We start from the raw sequence: 22,076 nt of genomic DNA on the forward strand, positions 1-22,076 counted from the left end.
TAGTCTACATTTTATTATCCTAGCCTAGGTGAGCATGTCAAAGCAATATAATAAGCATTCATGGGTTAATTTCATAGGCCATTATATTACTGTAATTGTATATCTAATCTATAAAGCCATTTTAACACTGCTAGGTAAATGTAGGAAGGAAGTTGGATGTATGTGTATGTTAGAAGTATGAATAACCCTATGACATGCCAACTTTTGTGAAATAACATACTCTTCTTCTTTTTCCTATCAAAAATATACTTCATAAAAGATACCTTTTGTGTAGGGGAGAAAAGCATTTGGCACTATTAAACTGTGGAGAACAGAGCTGAGATTTCAGCTTCAAGTCCCTAGTTGTTCACTGTAATTTAATTCCCTGAACTCATCACTGAGCTGAATCCTCACTACATGACTCAGCATAGGATTGTTTTCTTTTGTCTTGTTTTGCTTTATCAGTTTTCCCTCCCTGCAGTTTTCTTTTCCTGACTGCCTCTTCACTAACGTGACTTTTACATATGGCTGGACGTTCACACTCCAACACGTTCCATCTTGAATCTGTCTATGAAAGTTTAGACATAAAATTATTGAACAGTTGTCTTTAGCACTCTGGAGGTAGATATTAAACTTTTCATGAAATATTAAATTATGTTTTGGTAAGCAGAAATAAAGAACCTCTGATATTTAACAAGTTAACATTTTCCTCAATATTATATGAATTATGTGTCCTGTGGTTTCCGAATTAAGTTCTCACTTTGTGTATTTGGCCATTCAAATGATTTTATAATTTTGACCATATTCACACATTAGTTTTTAGAACATCTGCTGTGATGTTAGATATTTTTAATCAATACAGTTGCTGGCTGACAATATCTGATATATTGCATTCATGAGAGCATGCGCTGATATTGTTATATACAGTATGCAGTATGTAAACCAAGTGACAAATAAATTAGCAGCCCCTCTGTTTGTTTTTCTAATTTTAGTCTCATTGAAGTAAAAAAACACCTAATTAAATGTAAGTCCAATCAATGAAAGAGTTCAGAATTATTTTGAATGTCATTTATTTCTTCTTGTTCCTTCTGGAAAATTGCAGGCTACATAGCTTCAGCACCAAAATTAAACCTGATTTTTGTCTTTGTCTGCCTCGAGATACCTGGTGTTGTTTAAATTTGTCTGTTGTGTGATTGTTTTTCAAAGAATCTATTTTGTTTTGAAGCTATTTGGAATATTTTGTACTGTAGATTTTTTTTAACTTTTCTGATATAGGTCTGAATCTTAATTAAGTTGTTTACACTTTGGTCAATTACTCTTTACAGTCGTTATATAAGTTAAACAAGTTAGTTTCAGGGGATTTGTTGTTGAAAACTGCAGCCGGTGTTTACATTAATTATTCTTGCATGGCTCAAAAACCCTTTGAGTGGGCTGGCAAAATCCCAAGAGCCAAGCTAATGAAGTTTATATGATTATTGGAACTGCTGAGAGTACTGCCGACATTTAGCATAATCCTAACTGTGTTTGTTTGTTGGATGATTTAATGTTGGGCTTTTATTTTATTATGGAAACAATATTTGATTTCATGCTTTTCCAGTTTTTCAATGGAAATATGCAATCTAGCAATTTTATAGAAGTGTAAATATGCTTTAGTTTTGATTTATTATTCAGTGTGTTTCTTTCTTGATGTTCACTAAAACAATAAATTGCTTTTGGCCTGAAAGGACTTCATAGTGTAATTATTGCTTGTAGTCTGGTTTCCCAAGGAAAAATTGAAATGAGATTTATGCATCATGCCGTAAATATATCTTTATTATTATATAAACAGTATTTCAATATTTTGCTTCAAGGCACACATTAGTTTTCCTGTTACATTAGAAACAAAAGGAATTCAACATCTATTGCTGCTTGCTCATAGAATGTGAACGTATGCAGATAATCTGTAAAAAGAAAACTGGTATTCTTTTTAATCCAATATTGACTAACCTTAAATAGTTTAAGTATGGAGTGGAATTGTAATTGCAATCTTGCTTAATCCAGCTGTGACTCCTACCATATCTCCTGTTATTTTTCATCCCACTCTTACAGTCGAATTAAGGAAAGGAAATTTGTCTTGTTAGGTCTACCTGATCAGATTATATCAGAGTCTGTCAGCAGAGGTGACACTGGAAGCAAAATCGCTTTGATCCAAAGATTGCTCCAGAGAAGTGAATTGTGGTTTTCAGAGGTTATCCACCTTGTGACAAACTAGGTTCTTTGTTTTAAACTTCAATGACTACAGCACAATTCAACAGAAGTTTTAAACTTTCAGCTGAGTCTCTCCATAGTTCTTGCAATATAATAGAATTTCACTACAAGGTATCTGGTCTGTTCATCTACCTTACCTGTGGGGAAGAAATTTCTAGTCTGATCCTTCTCTGATAGTTTTGCTTCCCAGGGTTGCGTGCTCAGTCCACTGCTGTTCGCTCTGCTGACCCATGACTGTGCTGCAACACACAGCTCGAACCACATCATCAAGTTCGCCGATGACACGACCGTGGTGGGTCTCATCAGCAAGACCAACGAGTCAGCTTACAGAGAGGAGGTGCAGTGGCTAACGGACTGGTGCAGAGCCAACAACCTGTCTCTTAATGTGAACAAAACAAAAGAGATGGTTGTTGACTTCAGGAGGGCACAGAGCGACCACTCCCCGCTGAACATCGATGGCTCCTCAGTAGACATCGTAAAGAGCACCAAATTTCTTGGTGTTCACCTGACGGGGAATCTCACCTGGTCCCTCAGCACCAGCTCCATAGCAAAGAAAGCCCAGCAGCGTCTCTACTTTTTGTGAAGGCTGAGGAAAGTCCATCTCCCACCCCCCATCCTCATCACATTCTACAGGGGTTGTATTGAGAGCATCCTGAGCAGCTGCATCACTGCCTGGTTTGGAAATTGCACCATCTCGGATTGCAAGACCCTGCAGCGGATAGTGAGGTCAGCTGAGAAGATCATCGCAGTCTCTCTTCCCGCCATCACGAACATTTACACTACACGCTGCATCCGCAAAGCAAACAGCATTATGAAGGACCCCATGCACCCCTCATACAATCTCTTCTCCCTCCTGCCGTCTGGGAAAAGGCTCCGAAGCATTCGGGATCTCACGATCAGACTATGTAACAGTTTCTTCCCCCAAGCTATCAGACTCCTCAATACCCAAAGCCTGGACTGACACCTTGCCCTACTGTCCTGTTTATTATTTATTGTAATGCCTGCACTGTTTTTGTGCACTTTATGCAGTCCAGTGTAGGTCTGTAGTCTAGTGTAGCTTTCTCTGTTTTTTTTTATTACGTAGTTCAGTCTAGTTTTTTGTACTGTGCCATGTAAACCATGGTCCTGAGAAACGTTGTCTCATTTTTACTGTGTACTGTACCAGCAGTTATGGTCGAAATGATAATAAAAGTTGACTTGACTTGACTTGACTTCTGATTTCACTCAGTCATTGCTTAAGTTGTTAAGTTGAAGGAAACATTCTGTTGGTGAAGGTGGGAGAGAAGATTGACTGATTTAACTGATGAAGCCTGAACATTGTTGTCATGCCGGCTCATGGAGCATCTTTCCATTCACCTGGACCAGAATCTCCAGGACATCAAAATGTAAAACTCAGATATCGTTCATGTTTTCTCAATTTGCCTTTAAGTGAAAACAGCTGGACTGTATTACCAATTATCCTTTGCTGGATGCCCAACAATTTTTTCTCCCCCACCCTAACCTTTCTTTTGTGCCTCAGGTTCGGGCTGCTACTCTAATATGAAACAAACAACGAGTCATGCTTTTGAAGGATTTTGCCAAGAAACACGTGCTATAGCACACCGTATTATAGTGATAGCATGCTGCTTTCCCTCTTTTTTAGGCAGCCCCTCATAATCAAGGTTAGATTGTTTTCCACCCAGTTCTGAGGTGTCGGATATGCTGCTATAGCATGTCCCAACTCCAAAACCTCAGCCATAGAGAAGGACTGCAGCAGTAAGGATCTTCAAGCTATTGTCCTTGGCTCATAATTATTGAGACAAACTCCTATAATTTCCTATCTAATATGTTGTGAGGACTCCATCTGAAACCGATGAGGAGGAATTTCTTTAGCCAGAGAGTGGTGGATCTGTGGAATTCTTGACTGGAGGTAGCGGTGGAGGCCGAGTTTCTATGTACATTTAATGCAGAGCTTGATAGATTCTTGATTGATCAGAGCATGAAAGGATGTGGAGAGGAAGGCAGAGATTGTGGCTGAGAGGAAAGTTGGATCAGCCATGATGGTCTCGATGGGCAAAATGGCCTAGTTCTGCTCCTATATCTTATAGGCTCTACAATGAGTCAACAAAAAGTACCATCCACAAAATGCTGGAGGAACTCAGCAGGTCAGTCCTGATAAGGGGTCTCTGCCCAAAACGTTGAATTAGTTTTCCTCTCCATAGATGCTGCCTCAACGGCTGAGTTCCTCTAGAATTTTGTGTGACTTTGCTCTGGATTTCCAGCATGTGCAGAATCTCTCATACTGTAGAAAATGGTACAATTATATTTTCATCGCAACCAGAATTTGGCTGTGCTGCTTATATCCTGTAAAGAAATGTTAGAAACGTATCACACAATAGATTTCTAGACTTTTCGGTTTTCATTCTGAAATACGAGGCTTTCTCTGTTTCATATAATGAAGGGGTCAAGTAGAGATAAATCATTATTTGACTATCTGACAAAGCTCAAAGCCTTTGAGAGAGCACAGCTTATAAATTCCTGTGGCATAGTGTACAACCAGTTCATTAAAAATATATGAAATTGCTTTTAATTTTTCATGTAGAACAAAGGGAACAATAATCCTCTCTTGGCCTCTTGAGAGGCCAAGTATACCACTTGTTAAATGTAAAGAACAACTTCACTGATGCATTTATCAGTTCTGAACTTGTCAGGTTTTCAAGTACTGCTTACGGCCAGGAGATAGTTGCTAGAATTATTTTTAATGCTGTTCATAATGATGGCTTTACCATTCTGTTCATACGGGTGTGTTCTCACTGTTGTGAAGCTAGGCTGGTACTTTTAGACCTCTGACTGTTCAGAATCATTCAACCAAAAGCATGTAATGGTAAACCAAATGTGTTGTTCAAATGTTATCTGCTCATTTCTAGAGATATTTGGAGGCTCATTTGCACTTGGAGTGAGAATACCAGAATATGTGACGGGAAGTTTTATATGGGGTGTAATATTATGTATTCAGTCTATTTAGGATCAACTTAAAAGTTTTGCACAAATGATTTTTTTTAAATAAAATTATTTCTAAAATGATTGGACACTTTAATAGTTACTCTAGATGAAGTGGTATTCAGGTAAGTTTTGAAATGCCTCTGCATAATCTGAAATATGATGTAGTTAAATAATCATTGTATTCCTCACCTTTATAATACATCGTGAAAAAAACTGTTCAAAGAGGCTACTCAAAACATTCACTTTCATTGTTGTCTGTTGTGAAACCCATTTAATATCTCATCGCTGACATCTTCCTTTCTCAAGAATATATTTTATCCATTAGCAAACGATTACACCCCAACAGCTCTACTAAAACTACTTCTGAGCTAAGTAACGAGACAAATTGCCTGACATTACTTGCTCTACAATGTATTGATTTTGAGTAAAGGAACACAAAGGAGAGTTGAAGGACTGTGCAACCTAATTAGTGATGCTCGGGAGCACCTTGCGAATGAGTAAACTTTTCTCATGTTTTATTTTCTTCTTTTTCAGAGGCATGTTGTAGAGACATTTTTTGGATTTGATGAAGAATCAGTAGATTCAGAAACCTCTTCATTAGCCTCGTGTACAACTGATAGGACACCAGCAACTCCGGAAGAAGAATTGGAAGAGGTGAGTGAATTTGTTGTGTTTGTCTGGACATCTAGCTGGAATTGAATGGATACTAAACTGCAGTCAGCAGTCAATTGGATTGAATGTTGGCCTCTAAAGGTTTTTAAAAATGAATTAAACTTCATTATGTATTTGCATTGCCAATAGGTTTACCACTTAGCTTAACAAAGAAAAGATCTCTGATTGACAACTGTACATGCTTAAAAGCAGTACAAATTACTAGACTAAGGCAGAAAGTGCTGGAAATACATAACAATATTTGTGAACAATTGAAAACATTAAAGACTCTGAGAGAAACTCTGCTCTTTACAGATGCCTTCTTCCTTCCAAGTGCTTGAAAATATTTTGCCTTTTGCATTCTTTCCATTGGTGGAATCAGTGGAAAGCTCAGCAATATCATTAAATCTATTTGAGGAGTTCCCAATCACTCACAAGGACACATGATCAATAGAAAATTGGAGCAGGAGTAGATCTTCACGCCACTCAAACCTGCTCCACCATACAGTTAGATTATGGATCATCTTCCCTGACCTCAACTTCTCTTCTGTGCCACTTCCTCACAATCCTCAATTCCTCGATTTTTGAAGAATTTATTTTTCACTTTAAATATATCTAATAATCTGACCCTCACCATCCTCTGAATTCCAGAGAAGAAACTTCTATGCATCTCAGTGAATTTTGTAGCTACATCTTATTGTTTGTGATTCTTCCACTGAAGAAAACATCTTGGCATTAATTCCGTCAAGCCTCTTTAGGATCTTATATCTATGTTCGAATAACTTCACCCTTCATTCTAAGCAAAAATTAATACAGACATAAATTGCCCAGGCTCTCTTGGCTCATCCTCATCCAGGAATTAGCCTGATGAATCTCTTTTGGACTGTCTCCAATGCTACTTTATGCTTTCTTAGTTGAGTGGATCAAATTTGTAGACTTCATTTATAGGTCTCTGCTGTTGTGGTCCTTTTCGTCACGTTGAGACAGCAGAAGGCATTCCAGGTAGTTCTTATCTCTTCTGACTCTTCAGGAAGCTGCACATTTGTTCTAGTGCCTGTGCAGACACCAGGGTTGTACATCATACTTACCCCAAAGGTGCTGGCTATCTTTATTGTTCTGAGGAGACTTCTGTGCAGCCTGATGTGACGACATTGAGGATATCTAGAATACTGTTTGCCATTTTCTATTTTTCTTGCCTCGCTGTTCCACTCAGGATACAGCCAATGCTGTTCTAAGAGGGCTGAGAAATTTTTGATGCAGCTGATTAAATTTGAAATAAACCTGACAGAAGAGCAGTGAAGTAATTAGACTACTCAGTCTTATTAACATGTGATTGGCCACTTGAGCTGGCTGTTGAGATGGAGGTGGAGATGGGGGAAGTTGTAAGTGTAATTATAAATATGAGAGGGTTCAACTCGGAAGTAATGATGTGAATAACATACTGCTCCTGATCTTGGGGAGAACTGGTTCATCATTTTTGCTGGTGTATGCCACCACATTGGCTTCAAATCTGCTCTTTTGCTTGCCTCATATCTTGCCAATCAACTTTTCTCATTGATCATCATTATGTCATGCCCACTAAATGGTAAACATGGTGTTTATTTTATACATATTAGGAGTAGTGTGGGACAGGAAACAATGAGAGGCATACACACAAAGTGCCTGGGAACATAAATCGTTCATCTTTTATTTACCTGGGACATGGATCAACAGACACAGTGCCCCAATTAATATTGAAAGGGCTGTACAGACACAGACATTGGATTCTGGTTAATTGGGCTGTTGGTTAATCACGCCACTTATTTGAGACAGCTCGTAAAGTTCAAGAGCTAAATCAAGAAAATATACAGGATTTCCCAGTTTTCAATTATTTGGGACACTACACTGCTTAATTGGGGCAGGAGACTGTTGCCAAACAGTTTTTAACTAACAAGAGAATGTATGCAGGTGCTGGAACTCCAAGCAGCACATGGAAAATGCTGGAGGATTTCAGCAGGCCAAGCAGCATCTATGGAAAAGAGTATAGTCAACATTTTGGGCTGAGACCCTTCATCAGCCAGTCACGTGCACTTGTGTGGCTTTGAGATGCCACACCGTGCTTAGAGTAAATCAGCTTTTAAATAGTGTCAGTTGCATACTTCTCAGTTCAAAAAGCAGTGATTTTTGTCACTGATAGTTGGCGTGAATAAGCAGAGAGAAAATTCAGAAGGGTTTTGCTCGCCGCAGTTTCTAGCATTCAGCCTTGGAAATACCAGAAACAGTTGGGAATGAAAATGAAATAATTCCATAACTTCAATAAGTTAGGAAATTTGAAGCTATTGACAATCATTTTGCATGTTACAATGAAAATGAAGATTTGGAGGATGCAATTGTCTGATGCATTGTATGAAGGCAGTCAGTTATCTGCACCAGGCGTCTGTGTTGATATTGTCCATTTACAATCAACAGAATCTGGCAGATAAATTCCTCCATTGATAACAATTAGGTACTAATGCACAGTCTTGTGTTACTGCGGGGTTATTGGTAGTGTTCTAAGTTGTTCAGTATTTCATTTAAATACATACATTGTTACTCAGTCAAACAGTAGTTTGTGTACTTTTTTCTTTACTTTTAATTATTTCCATGAAACTGGCAAATCAGAGTGGCCTCTTAATTTGGCCAAAATGTACTGGTTCTGATGTGTCCCGGTTAATATGTAGATAATATTTCAGAAATATTCTTAACTTTTAAAAAAATTTACGAGTTTTACAGCCCACCTGGGGTTTGAAATTTAGCCAAACCACCTCCCCCAATCCACTCTCTTAACTCGGCCAACAATAGTGCTGGTGATTTGGAAAAAATTGACAACAACAGTTTGGGTGCACTGAGGACATGAAGAATATTGTTTGCTTTGGTTGTATATAGGTAGTCAAATGACAATAAATTTGAACATGAACTTGAATTTGATTTATTCCAAGTAAGCTTGGACTTGCACTATAGGTCAGATGTCTCTCTAGCTGAAAATATGGAGTTAGAGAAACATAAATTTGGAAGAGGAATACAAAAGCTAATCACTATTACATGTTTTGCACTTGTTACTAAGGGTGCGTGGGATCAGGATAACCTGAAGAACCTTAAAGAAATCTTAAATACAAAGTACATTGCAGATGCTGTGGTCAAAGCAACACGTACAACACACTGAGGTCCTCAACAAGAGGAACTCAACAGGTCGGACAGCCTCAACAGGTCTCTGCCCCCTCCCTCTTCAGTCCTGACGATTTGTCTCGGCCTGAAACTTTGACTGTTCGTTTCCACGGATACTGCCCAACCTGCTGAGTTCCTCCAGTGTGTTGTACTTAAAGAAATCTTGATGGGTTCCATGAAGCTCAGGATTTCCTGAAACTGCCACGTAGCTGATTTCCTGATTTGACAAAGAATGACGTGATACACATTAATGGTGGAAAACTCAGTTGTAGAAAATGATTAGGTGCAAAGACAAGAGAGTCAAACTAAAATAACATAGAAATCTACAATACATTACAGGGCCTTCGACCCACAATATTGTGCTGACCATACAGCCTACTCATAAACTGCCTAGAATTTCCCTAGCACATAGTCCTCTATATTTCTAAGCTCCATGTACCTATGCAAGAGGCTCTTAAAAGACCCTATTGTATCCGCTTCCGCCACCGGCAGTGCATTCCACACACACACCACTCCCTGTGTGAAAAAACTTACCCCTGACATCCCCTCGGTACCTGTTTACAAGCACCTAAAAACTATGCCCCCTTGTGTTAGCTATTTCAGCCCTGGGAAAAAGCCTCTGGCTATCCACACGATCAATGCCCCTTATCATCTTTTACACCTCTGTCAGGTCAACTCTCATCCTCCGTCACTCCAAGGAGAAAAGGCCAAATTTACTCAACCTATTCTCAAAAGGTACACCCTCCAATCGAGGCAACATCCTTGTAAATCTCCTCTGCACTCTCTCTATATTATCCACGTCCTTCCTGTAGTGAGGTGACTAGAACTGAACACAGTACTTCAAATGGGGTCTGACTAAGGTCTTATAGATGTCTAACATTACCTCACAGCTCTTGAACTCAATCCCATGGTTGATAAAAGCCAACACACCATATGCCTTCTTAACGACTTTCTCCCAAATTGTTTTTTTAATATTAAATATGGGAAAGAGATGTTACTTCAGGTCTGTGATTTTTTTGTCATCACTGGGGACATAAAAAGATACAAGTTAGTTATGAGTAAGTGAGAAGATGGGGAGGAAAGTTTGAATAAAAGGAATGTTTATTATAGGATGGGTCAAGATAGCTTAATGGGGGCAGTTGCAACAGACCAAGTTTCTAGGGTTTCTGTAACATATTCTGAAACCTCCTTGGCAGGCTAGAAGGATAAGAAAAAATGAGCTATCCTGATATAAAGACGGTAAATCAAAAAATGCTGAAAAATATGAGCACATCTTGGCAGTGTCTGGGAAAAAGATAATTAATATTTTAGATGAGTGTGTCGTCATTAGACGTGAGAAAGAGAAAAATCAGTTGGTCTAGGTAGCAGAGATGGTGACTGAGAATTTTCTATCATTTTCTGCTTTTTATTTCAGATTTTCAGCAGCTGCACTCTTTTTCTTCATTTCCATTTGCTTCAGAAGAGTTGGTGAATTGCATACTTGAACCAAAAAATTTGCAAGTTTTGATTTCAATTAAAAATTAACAAACCCAGTTCCTGCATTTCTTTTTTTCTTCTTTTCTAGGTCCTAAACAGAGAAGAGTCCGAACTGAGGTTTCGCCAGCTTACTCAAGAATATCAGGCTCTTCAGAGAGCTTATGCACTGCTTCAGGAACAAGTTGGTGGGACACTAGATGTGGAGCGAGAAACCCGGGTAGGGTACAGAGGCAGAAATGTCTTGGAGAGATGCTGTTTCATCAGAAGCTCTCTGTCTTCATTTTCCAACCCTTCTCCCTTCTTAGCATAACATGGGTTTAAGATTTACTTTCAGCTACGTCACATCACTCAAACCACCCAGCACAAATAAATCCAGAAAACTTAGATCTTTTTTAACATCTAGGATGCACTTAATTTGCCTTATACTGTATATTGATATCTCTTAGAATTTTGCTGTGGTGTGTTGGTCACGCGTGACTTACAATAAAAAGCAACATTCAACAATTATGAAGAATGCTGAATTATGTAAAAATTAAGTTAGAGGGTAAAGAATGGGTTTGTAATAAAATGTGCATAAAATATATAAACGCCAGCATATATAACCATATAACTATATAACAATTACTGTGCGGAAACAGGCCATCTTGGCCCTCCTAGTCCATGCCGAACACTTACTCTCACCTAGTCCCACCGACCTGCACTCAGCCCATAACCCTCCATTCCTTTCCAGTCCAAATACCTATCCAATTTTTTTTTTTTAATGACAAAATCCAACCTGCCTCTACCACTTCTACTGGAAGCTCATTCCACACAGCTACCACTCTCGAGTAAAGAAGTTCCCCCTCGTGTTACCCCTAAACTTTTGCCCCTTAACTCTCAACTCATGTCCCCTTGTTTGAACCTCCCCTACTCTCATTGGAAAAAGCCTATCCACATCAATTCTATCTATCCCCTCATAATTTTAAATACCTCTGTCAAGTCCCCCTCAACCTTCTACGCTCCAAAGTATAATTTACATGTATTTACAAAGTAATCAGCATTATAAAAAGTGAATTGAAGTGTCTACCATGCAGTGACAGGCCAATTAGAATGGTTGATCCAATTAACTGTCTGGAGGAAGAAGCTTTTAGGATAGTGTGAACATTTTGTTTTAATAGTCCTATAGCCCTTTCCAGAAGGGAGCTTATGGAAATGTTAGTTTGCAGGATGGGTAATGTCTGTAATGACTTTCCTGCCCACTTCTTTGTCCTGGGCACATATGAGCCCTGCAGAGATGGTAGACTGTAGCCTATGATCTGTTGACCTAACAGTTCACTGTAGTTCCCATATGTTGTGAGAGGGCGCTGCACCAAACCAGACTGGAATGGCTGATGTGAGGATACCCTCTATGATGACATGAACCTGCAGGAAATACAGTGAAAGTACCAGTCATTCCAGAAACAAATAAGCCTGTGAAAGTGCATTGATGCATTCAGTGATAGAGCACAGAAAAAGTCTTTCAGCACACCACCTCCATGCACTACTATTTTTTTGCCCATCTGCACTAATCCAATTTGCCTGTGTTAGGTCTGTGTCCTTCATACGTTTCCTATTCATGTGCCTATCTAAATATCCCCATCTCCTCCAGAAGAGAGTTCCATTTATCAACCATTCTTGTGTAAGAAAAAAAACATTCCCCCCAGGTCCCCTTTAAATTTAAAGCTGAGTTTTTTTTGTGTACATGAATTCACAAGTACTTGCAGCAGCATCCCAAGCATGTAGCATCAGATACTAAACATTCACAAGACAAAAGGTAAGTTAACAACATAAATTGTACAAAATTATACAGGAAAGAACAGAATTAGGACAAGCAAGCAAAGCAAAGTCCATTGTAGTGGAAATGAAGTCTATTGTAGTGTGTCACTTCTGAATTGGTGCAAAGCGAGGTTAGAAGGCACCTGTGTTAGGTGAGATATTAAAGCAGAGAATATCTTCTGAGGAAGTAAAGCCATTGCTTTCTCTGGAGGAAGAATGAATAACATTGTAAGGGAGTGGTGGGACTGGGATTATTATTGCTCCAGTGGCAAATAAAAAGGAATACCTATTTACCAAATAGCTTAATTTTATACTGTAAATTTCTATAAAAATTTGCAATTGTATTTTAACAGACTCGTGAACAACTTCAAGCTGATCTTTTTCGCTGTCAAGCTAAAATTGAAGATCTGGAAAAATCCCTGGCAGAGAAAGGACAGGTAAAAGGCTCTGATCAATACCACATGGAAGTGGCTGTAGTACTATTGGCATTCTTAGTTAATTTTTCATGAACTACAGGTCTCAACTTGCTTGGAGACTTTATGAAATCTGCACCTTCCTTTTACTAAACACAGCTTCATCTTTCCCAAAATCATAATAGGTGTAATTGCATACATCACAGCTGAACATACTTCAGAGAACGAATTCTGACAAATTATACAAAAGAAGCTAAATTATTTTGTTAATTTCTAAAAACACATTTAGCCTCTGTCCTTATTCTGCTTCCCTTGCTTATTAATGAACACTTTCCTTTTGTTAGTGATGTCACACCCGGGCTCCAGAATGGCCGTTTAGCTTCTGGGAGTGAAGGTTTTGGCCACTGATGAGTTTTGTTGAATGCAGATATATCAGTGTCAGCCTCAACCTCCCTGGTTTCTGTTCAGATCAGTTTCAAAGCTGTAAAATTAAATTAATTTGTTTCAACCATCCTTGTCTTGTTAACCCTGATACTGAGTAGGGTGCTCAGAGGTACAACTCATGTTATTTTTATTTGCAGTTTGGCTTCTTTTCACATTGGTTACTTCTTGGTCTTCGTATGTTTATGCATAGTTTTTCATAGCATTTTATTGTATTTTTTCTTGTAAATCCATTAGGGTTAGGGTTATTCTTTAGTTAATATGTAGTGACATAAACGTACTTTAATAATAGATTTCATTTGAACTTTGCAGTGAGCTGATAAAGCTGCTGCCTTTTAGTATTCTTCGAGTTGGATTCAACCCTGACCTTTGATCCTGCCTGTCATTTTCCCCGAGACTGCTTGGGTTGTCTCCTGAATATCTGGTTTCCTTCTATACGTAAAGGATTTGTGGATTAGACGCTGTAAGTTGCCCTTAGTTGATGGGTAGATGGGGACAATAAAATGTGATTAGTGCAAATCGGTGCTTGATGTTTGGTGCAGAGAAACCAAACATGATGAGCTCAAAGACCTGTTTCTGTGATGTTCAGCTCTCTGAGAATTTCTAGTAACAATGATTTTTAAAGTAAGCCCAGGAATTGTGGCTGCTTATTATTTTTGGTTTCCCTTTGTTACTCTACATTCCTTTTCAAATAAAATTTAGGAAAAGAGATACTTAATAAATAGTAAATGCCTAAGTGGGACACTGTCTTGTATTTAGTATGTTTGGTTGACAGGTTGTAGATTAAAGTTCTTGACTTATATTGCAGATCATTTGATAATGTCAAGTGCTTTGGTCATTTGTATAGGTGACATAATTTGAATCATTTCTAAGCAAGGTGAAGGGTAAACATTATGTATAGAACAGCTGTTGATAAGGGGTTGTTCATTACCTGGGAAAAATAGACCAGTATTATATGCAAATGCGTGGCACTGACATCAATGGAACTGAATCATGAAAATGTCCTAAAACACATGACGTCGACTGTGTGTGCTCATGTTGAGCAAGTGGCCAAAAACAAAACTCTGTCCCACTCAAATCTACATTGAGGGAATGTCCTTATAAATGAGGGGGAACTGGTTAAGTAGAGAAATTATTTGGTGAAATATAACTTGCATTTTGAAAAAGTGTAGGATGTTAATAATGGCACGAATCAAGGAATAGAAGTGTTCCGCAGTTACAAAAATGTAGGGAGGCAATGGCACTCTGATAATACTGAACTCTATCCAGTGAGGATATAGCAAGGACATGTGGTGAACTAGATTCCTGATTTTATTTCTTGATCCCTCTCTCACCTGCACAGTGATTTTGTTAAGTCAGAACTGGGGCAAATTAGGTATAAACTTGTATGATGTACCACAGCACACTCTGTTTACTTTCTCAGTACACCAGGCAAAGGTACTGTATACTTATCTGTAAGAAGGTCATCCCTTATTTGTCCGTTTTGAGGCTTGGACAAAAGCTGGATGTGATGTCTATTTTGTTGACAGTGTCAAGAATGTAATGATCCATTGCCATCAGTGCAGTCTCACATGTGCTTCATCATAGAATCACAGATTCATACTATACAGAAACAAGTCCAAATCAAAAAGGCAGCGTCCATCACTAAGGATTCTCATCACCCAGGACATGCCCTCTTCTCATTGCTACCATCAGGGAGAACGTACAGAAGCCTGATTCCCACACTCAACAATTCAGAAACAGCTCATTTCCTTCTGCCATCAGATTTCTGAATGGGCATTGAACCCATGAACACTATCTCATGAGTTTTTAATTTCTATTTTTTTGCTCTCCTTATTTACTTTAACTGTTTAATATGGATAGACTTACTGTAAATCAGGTTTTTCTCTATTACTACGCATTGCATTGTATTACTACTACAAAGTTAATAAATTTCACAACATATGCCAGTGATATTAAACCCGATTCTGTCTGAGCCCATCAAATATCTGCATGCTGTCTGGCACCCATCTATGCTAGCCTGATTTTCCAGCTGATAGCCTCTCTTGACCTGGGCATTGGAGGGCATCAAAGTGTTTGCCTAAATGCAACTTAAATGTTGTGAGAATAGTTGCATGCACCACCCCCAGGCCGTACACTGCAGATTCTACCCTTCGTCTGGGTGAAGAAAACTCTTTCTTGTCTCCCATCAAAACCTCTTACCCCTTATCTTAAACCTATACCTTCCATTACAACCACCCCTATTACTGTGAAATATTTCTTACTGTCTAATCTAGGCAGTTTCTCATCAGAGCTGAAGTACTCCATTGTATGCAGCATCCTGGATAATCTCTGCACACTACACTCCACTTTAGCTGCGGTTTATGCAATATATTATAATAGTAGTAGTATTACCTCCCTGCTCAGACAAACAAAGACAAGTATCCCATAAGCTTTTATCACTATTTTATCTCCCTGTGCTGCCAACTACTGGTATCCTTGAAGTTGTACACCAAGGCCCATCTGTTCCTTAGTACTCTTAAGGGTCTTGCCATTCAATATATATGTGCTAGATTTATTGGTTCTCCCAAAAGAGAAATGATTGTTTCTGCTTTGAGGGGCAATATACAGTAAGTGTGCATGTTACAATTGCCAAGTTTTATAATGCAAGAGTGCCTGTTGTTCCATGGTAGCTTAGCAGTTAGCACAACGCTAATACAGCTAGGAGTCATCGGAATTCGGAGTTAAATTCTGGTACTGTCTCCAAGGAGTTTGTACTTTCTCCCCATGACTGCATGGGTATACTCCAGGTTTCCTGTGCTCTGGTTTCCTCCCACAGTCTAAAGATGTACCAGTTGGTAGATCTGGTCATTGTAAATTAATCCTGTGATTAGATTAGCATTAAATAGGTGGGTTGCTGGGCAGCGTGGTGTGTTGGGCCGGAAAGGCCTGTTCTATGCTGTATCTCTAAATAAAATAAATTTAAAAATTAAATAAAATAAAATAAGAACCGTCCGTGCATAAGCACCTTTCAAAGTGCTCCACAGGAGCAGCAGCAAATTAAATTTGATGATCATATAAGAAGTATATCATTGTTTAGGAATGTTATGCAGTCGTAACAATGAAGGGTAATTGACCTCTAAAATTCATGCCCAAAACAGGGTGTAAAATCCTTCCACTCCTCCAGCCCATGGTCAATGCGTGTCTAGTGACAGAAGTAGATAAACATTTTAATGTATATAGGTTTCATAGATCTATTTAGTTAATACACTGGGACCTTGCAACAGCTCTCATGTGAGAATGTGGAGGTGCCAACAGTATGAATGATGTGAATCCCAGACAAAATCATGGATAATGGGTGACCATTCCTGGACACTTGGTGTTCAGTAATGGCAGTTACCTCCGTAGCAGGTTACCAGTGTGGAATGAACAACAAATGGAATGTAGCAATCCAATACAAGATGTGAAGTGGTTTTGCCTATTCCTTATTTTCTGGGGTCTATTCCCTAAATCATTGAAAACATATCAAGCAATTTTAAACTAATCATTATTTATTAAGTTGCAGTTTGAAATTCTTACATTTTTCTAACTTTATTGAATTAGTTGTAGTTTTCTTATTCTGCATTAATACAATATTTTGGTTTGCCTTGTAATTTTATTTTGAGTATGTGTTAAACTATTTTAGTTTATGTATTGTGTTTCTCCCCCTCTACCTTCCTCACCACCCACATACTTCCAAAATTCTCCTTCTGTTTATTTGGAAGTGTAAGTAAAACTCTTTATTGAAACTTTGAAAAGAATCAATATGTAGAAAGAATACCTTCACTGATTAAAGTTCCCCTCTGTTCTTTTCTTCGATAAATTAAAATCAGTTTTACTTTTAGTGACTGCAGACCCTGGATAGCTTCACTGGTTGTATTTCATAATGCTTTGCTCTTCTTTGTAACTTCATCTATCCAGGCTTATTCAGCTCAAACAAAATACAAAAAGGAAGAAGTTTTGACCTGCATAAAACCAACTTTCAAATATGGAGTTTGCATGTCATGGTTAAAAAATAAATTTCTTGTGATTGCAATGCCCAGTTAGATCAACAAAGAGACTGCATTTGGGATACAGCTTTGAAAAACAGGTTTTCTCTCATTCATTCAGACCTTCTGTAAAGAAGTTGTGCTGTGTAATATTAGCATGCTCTGTTCTTTCATGAAATTGCATTGGCTGCTGCCATTCTTATGTTTTAGCTCAAGAAATAGAAATAATGTCTTTGGTCACAAACACAAATGTATACATATTGTCATACTATAGCATACTATGTGCACAGTTTCATTAACTACAATAAATTCAACTGGGCAAGAGGTAACAATAACGTGATAATTCTTTTGTGCAGATAACAGTCAAAATATATATTTCTCTCAAAGAATTGTTTAAATTTTGCATGTCAGTATCGTGCAGTTCAATTTAAACCTGTTTGTATTTCAGGGAACTTTTTTACAAAATAAAACGATCATAGATTTTTCAAATATTTCTTTGTTTGCACCCACAGTTAAATACAGCTCATCTTTTAAGATTTTGATTTGTTGTACTTTAATTTTTTAATGCATTTTTTTCTTGTTTCTTGCTATTCTGTATATTTTAGGATTCAAAATGGGTGGAAGATAAACAGTTACTTTTTAGAAGCAACCAGGAACTGGTTGAGAAGGTAAGAAATATAATAATAATAGTATTTTCACACATTTCATTAATTGTACACTTTTCACTCCAGCCCTTGCTTAATCTCTTGTGCAGACAATTAGCAGAATTGCGACTGACAGAATTAATGATTGGAAATGGCGTGAAAACCATTGAGAATCATGGTTGATTGAAATAAGATAGCTTGTCAATAGCGAACAGTTGCTTATATGAGCCATTTTAGTGTTTTTCTTATGGAGGTCTCACTTCTTGATGGTTTGCAATTGTCACTGATCCTCTTCAGATTACATTGACTGACTGATGTGTACATATGAGCAAGTGTGGGATGAATTTCCTGCCTACTGTGGGGTTGCAGGCATCTTCTGCCAGAGTTGCTTGGGTGGCATGGCTTGATAGGCCTGCTCTGCACTGTATTGTGAAATAAATAATAAATAAATAAATTTAGGTAGGCTCTAACCTGATATCATGAACATTGAATTCTCCAACTTCTGATAATTTCTCCTTTCCTCTCCCCCCACCTTTCCCCTCGTCATTTTCTCTCTTCAGCCATTCCATTCTGGTTATCACCTCACTCCCTCTCTTCTCATCCCCCAGCCTCATGACTTGCCCATCACCTCTATCTAGTTCTCTTCCTCCTTCCTTTTATTCCATCCTCTCCTATTATTTTCCTCACAGGCCTTCTTCCATCTATTGTCTCTCAGCTTCTTACATAATCCCCAACCTCTCACCTTCCCCTGCAACCGGTTTCACCCGTCACCTAGCAGTTTGCATTCCCCCCTTCTTATCCTAGCTTCTGCCCCATTTCTTTCTAGCCCTGCTGAAGAGTCTTGGCCCGAAGTGTCAACTGGTTATTTCCCTCCACAGATGCTGTGTGACCTGCTGATTTGCTCCAGTATTTTGTGTGTGTTATTTAACATTTTCAGTATCTGAAGTCTCTTTATGTGTCTGGGAATATCATTTTGTGCTGCTTTGTGCAGTCAGTTTTCAGGATGTACCCAAAATGATCAAAGCCAATGTTTCTTGTTCTTAAGAGGATAAAGGTTCTTATTCCAAGTCAACTAGCAGTTAGGAAGCAACTGAATGACTTACCAAACCATTCTAGAGTCAATTATATTCCTGAGGGGCCAGAGTCACATAATGACCATGCCTTGCAGAAGGTAACAAATTTTTCCCTTGAAAAACGTCAGTGGACCACATAAATTTTTATGACTGTCTTCATGATTACCATTACTGAAGCATGTTTTCTTTAACGTTACAAATTATTTAACTGGTTGAATTTAAATTCTAAGGCTTCTCTGGTATGATTAATCTGATCAATTAATTGATAGTTCAGTTTCCTTATTCTGATTGCTGTGACATCTATCCCCAAAATCTTCTACAGTGCCATAGATCTATTTTCCCCAGCTGTCATTACAAGCTGTGTGAAGGCATTGAATTTGAGTCTTTTATGTGTTATCTTCTGAGCATCAGGCAGGCTTATGGCACTCTTTGAAACATATGTTGTTGAAAACCTGCTTGTGTTCTTTTTCGAGTTAATAACAACTGAACTTAAATGTAATATTTTTTTCAATTTATGGTGAATGAATGAAATACTGTTTTATGTCAAAGTATTTTTAATTATTTCTCTTGAATGATCCTTGGAAGATTTTCCAACCAAGAATAATTGGATAGTGATGTGATATAGCAGCATATAGACATACATGTACTGCAGACCATAGGTTCAAAGTCAGAGATGAAAGCTTCAAAATCAACCTTATTTTTGTGACTGAAAACAGATTCCAAGTGTCTATTGTGAATCTTTTACTCATTTTATTGGTGCACACTGATCAGTGTCTTGGTAAGTTTAAGGGAAATCATACTGAATTTTTAAAAAAGTGGTATGAATTGCTGTTGTCACTTCAAAGGCTCCAACAAATTTTCCAAACTGTGAATGATTTTCCCTCTAACAGAATGTTTTTTAAAATTCCATCAAAGGTCATAGAAATTCAGTTATATCAGATTTCATTAAAGTTCTGGGTTATCATTGAACTAGATTTTCCAGCTTTATAAGAGCTGCATAATCAGGCTGGAGATTCATGCTTCAAAATCCTGAAGACCGTTGATTATTATTATTACTGTGATTATGTGCAGGGAAATCCCCTTAAATTTTCATAGTGTCACATTTGGTGAATAAAGAATTAATGTAACCTGCATTAGATAGGTTCCAAATTATTTATATGTGCTTCTAATTTTCCTTCAGATTCATAAGTTGGAACTTGAAGAACTCAGACTGCAGAATGAGGTGCAAGATGCAAAAGACCAGAATGAGTTGCTGGAGTTCAGAATCTTGGAGCTTGAAGTAAGGCATTCCATTGGTAAAGTGTCAAATGGAGCGGAAGTGTGTGAACCAAAAAGGAGAACCTTTGTGCTTTGATGCATTGTGCAGCCACTTGTCCCACAGCGTTAATGAACACTGCCTTTTATTGATGCACAGTTGTATAATTTTGGAAGAGATGAAAAGCTGTTTTACTGCCTGGAGTTTTGATGCCAGAGAAAGTCTTTGAATATAATACAAGATTTTAGCAGACAATTGAGATGTATAATTTATAATTATACAATAAGATAATAATTTATATAAATAGATTATAATTTTTTTGGAGATTTAATAAAGCTATTTTGATTTTGCTACTACTTGCATTCATCATTTATGTTTTATAACCTTACATCGCTCATCATATTCACATACTTTGAATCTGCTTTTGTTATGCATATTATGTTTATAACACACTCATTTCACTTCAGGTTTTTATTTTACTTTGAAGAATCTGGTAGAAAACCAGGAGCTTCCTATCCTGGCCACATTGATCTATACATGACTGGAATGTATTCTATATTCCTTCCAGTTGTGGAGCTGCAAAGAGGCTGGGAAAGTATAATACGGCAATATAACCTATTAGTTTGGTGCAACTGCTTTAAAAATAACTGTGATGCTGAGAAAGAATGCTGCTGGCTTGTCAAAAACAAAGAATATTTGATTCAACAACAAAAGGGTATCACTCTTTGTGATCCATATTTGGAATTCATGATCTGTTTGCACCAGAAGTTACTTTGCAGTATATCCATCACATTGTTTGATACCATCACTTCTCCGAATACGTTGTTTGATTGTTGATTTGTACTAATGTTGTTGCTCTGTACAATAAAATTAACATTCATTCTGACGCAAACCACGTAGTTCAAAGTTATACAGGATCACTAACCTGAAAGATTTGTTTTATTTTTTGTTGCATAAGCTTATGCGATCTATTATTTGGCAATCATTTTGGGAACCGCGCTGCTTTTCCAAGATTCTACCGAAATCCACTTAGTTCCAAAATCCTTGTTTTTCCATCTGGTTCATTTCAGTAGCACCATTCTTCCATAAGAAAGTTGCAAAGTAAGTATTGAAAGTAGAAATGAGATAATAGCATCAAGTATTTAGAAAATTACTGAAGCTGATACTTCCAGTTATTGTTAAATCCTCAAACTACAGTTTCCAAATAATCTTGCTGAAAACTATGACTTTCTGTATTAAAAAAACTTATAATTAAATGATTTAGCTTACTGTCAAGCTAGTGTGTTTAGAGCTGTGTTCCATTCTTTTAAATATCTACTGTTGTGTAAAATAGTCTATTTTTCAGGGAAACTGACCAGACCTTTTTTAATATTAATATTGTATAATATTATATTTCATTTGAATTTGGAGTGAAATTTATTTCACAGCTGTTAGTATGTTTCAATGCTTTTTGTAGAGTTCTAGTTCTTTTGCATGGCTTTCTTTCATCTCTATTTCTGTAATGTCAAATTGATCAGATGTATTTCTCCTTTGTAGGAGCGGGAGCGAAGGTCACCAGCTTACAACTTGCACATATCAGCTTTTTCCGAGAGTGGAAGTGCCCTTCAGCTTTATTGTCAGCAAGAAGGCATTAAGGTGAGCTCGATAGCTGTTAGAGTCTAATTTTGTGTATGGTCTGGAGACATTAACTTTGACTGCCCCATGCAGTTTGATGTATGGAGACTTATACATTTCAACCATTTGCTAAGTGTGGGAAGAAAAGCTGCCTTTTGTATTATGCAATACTTCGAGATATTCAGAGACTGTGTATATCCTGATCCTCTTAGAACTTAACTCAAATTCACATGAATTGGTTAGAATTTGTGTCCTGTTAATGCATAGATATTTGACCGTGAACTATCAGGTGATCCTATATTAATCCAACAAGTCCA

General features: G+C 37.7%; 1 protein-coding gene across 1 annotated transcript in view; it reads left to right on the plus strand.

Moving 5' to 3' along the window:
* The window catches only part of LOC132391709 (janus kinase and microtubule-interacting protein 1-like), a 236,253-nt gene extending 215,792 nt beyond the window's left edge, over positions 1-20,461 (plus strand). The window contains exons 11-15 of the mRNA XM_059965260.1: positions 5,743-5,862; positions 10,607-10,735; positions 12,666-12,749; positions 17,779-17,841; positions 20,071-20,461. Coding sequence (XP_059821243.1) covers positions 5,743-5,862; positions 10,607-10,735; positions 12,666-12,749; positions 17,779-17,841; positions 20,071-20,244 — 570 coding nt within the window. The 3' untranslated portion in view covers positions 20,245-20,461. The remainder of the gene's footprint in view (positions 1-5,742; positions 5,863-10,606; positions 10,736-12,665; positions 12,750-17,778; positions 17,842-20,070) is intronic.
* The last annotated feature ends 1,615 nt before the right edge of the window (positions 20,462-22,076 follow it).

This window comes from Hypanus sabinus, chromosome 3, assembly GCF_030144855.1.
Source record: "Hypanus sabinus isolate sHypSab1 chromosome 3, sHypSab1.hap1, whole genome shotgun sequence".
Classification (NCBI taxonomy): Eukaryota; Metazoa; Chordata; class Chondrichthyes; order Myliobatiformes; family Dasyatidae; genus Hypanus; species Hypanus sabinus.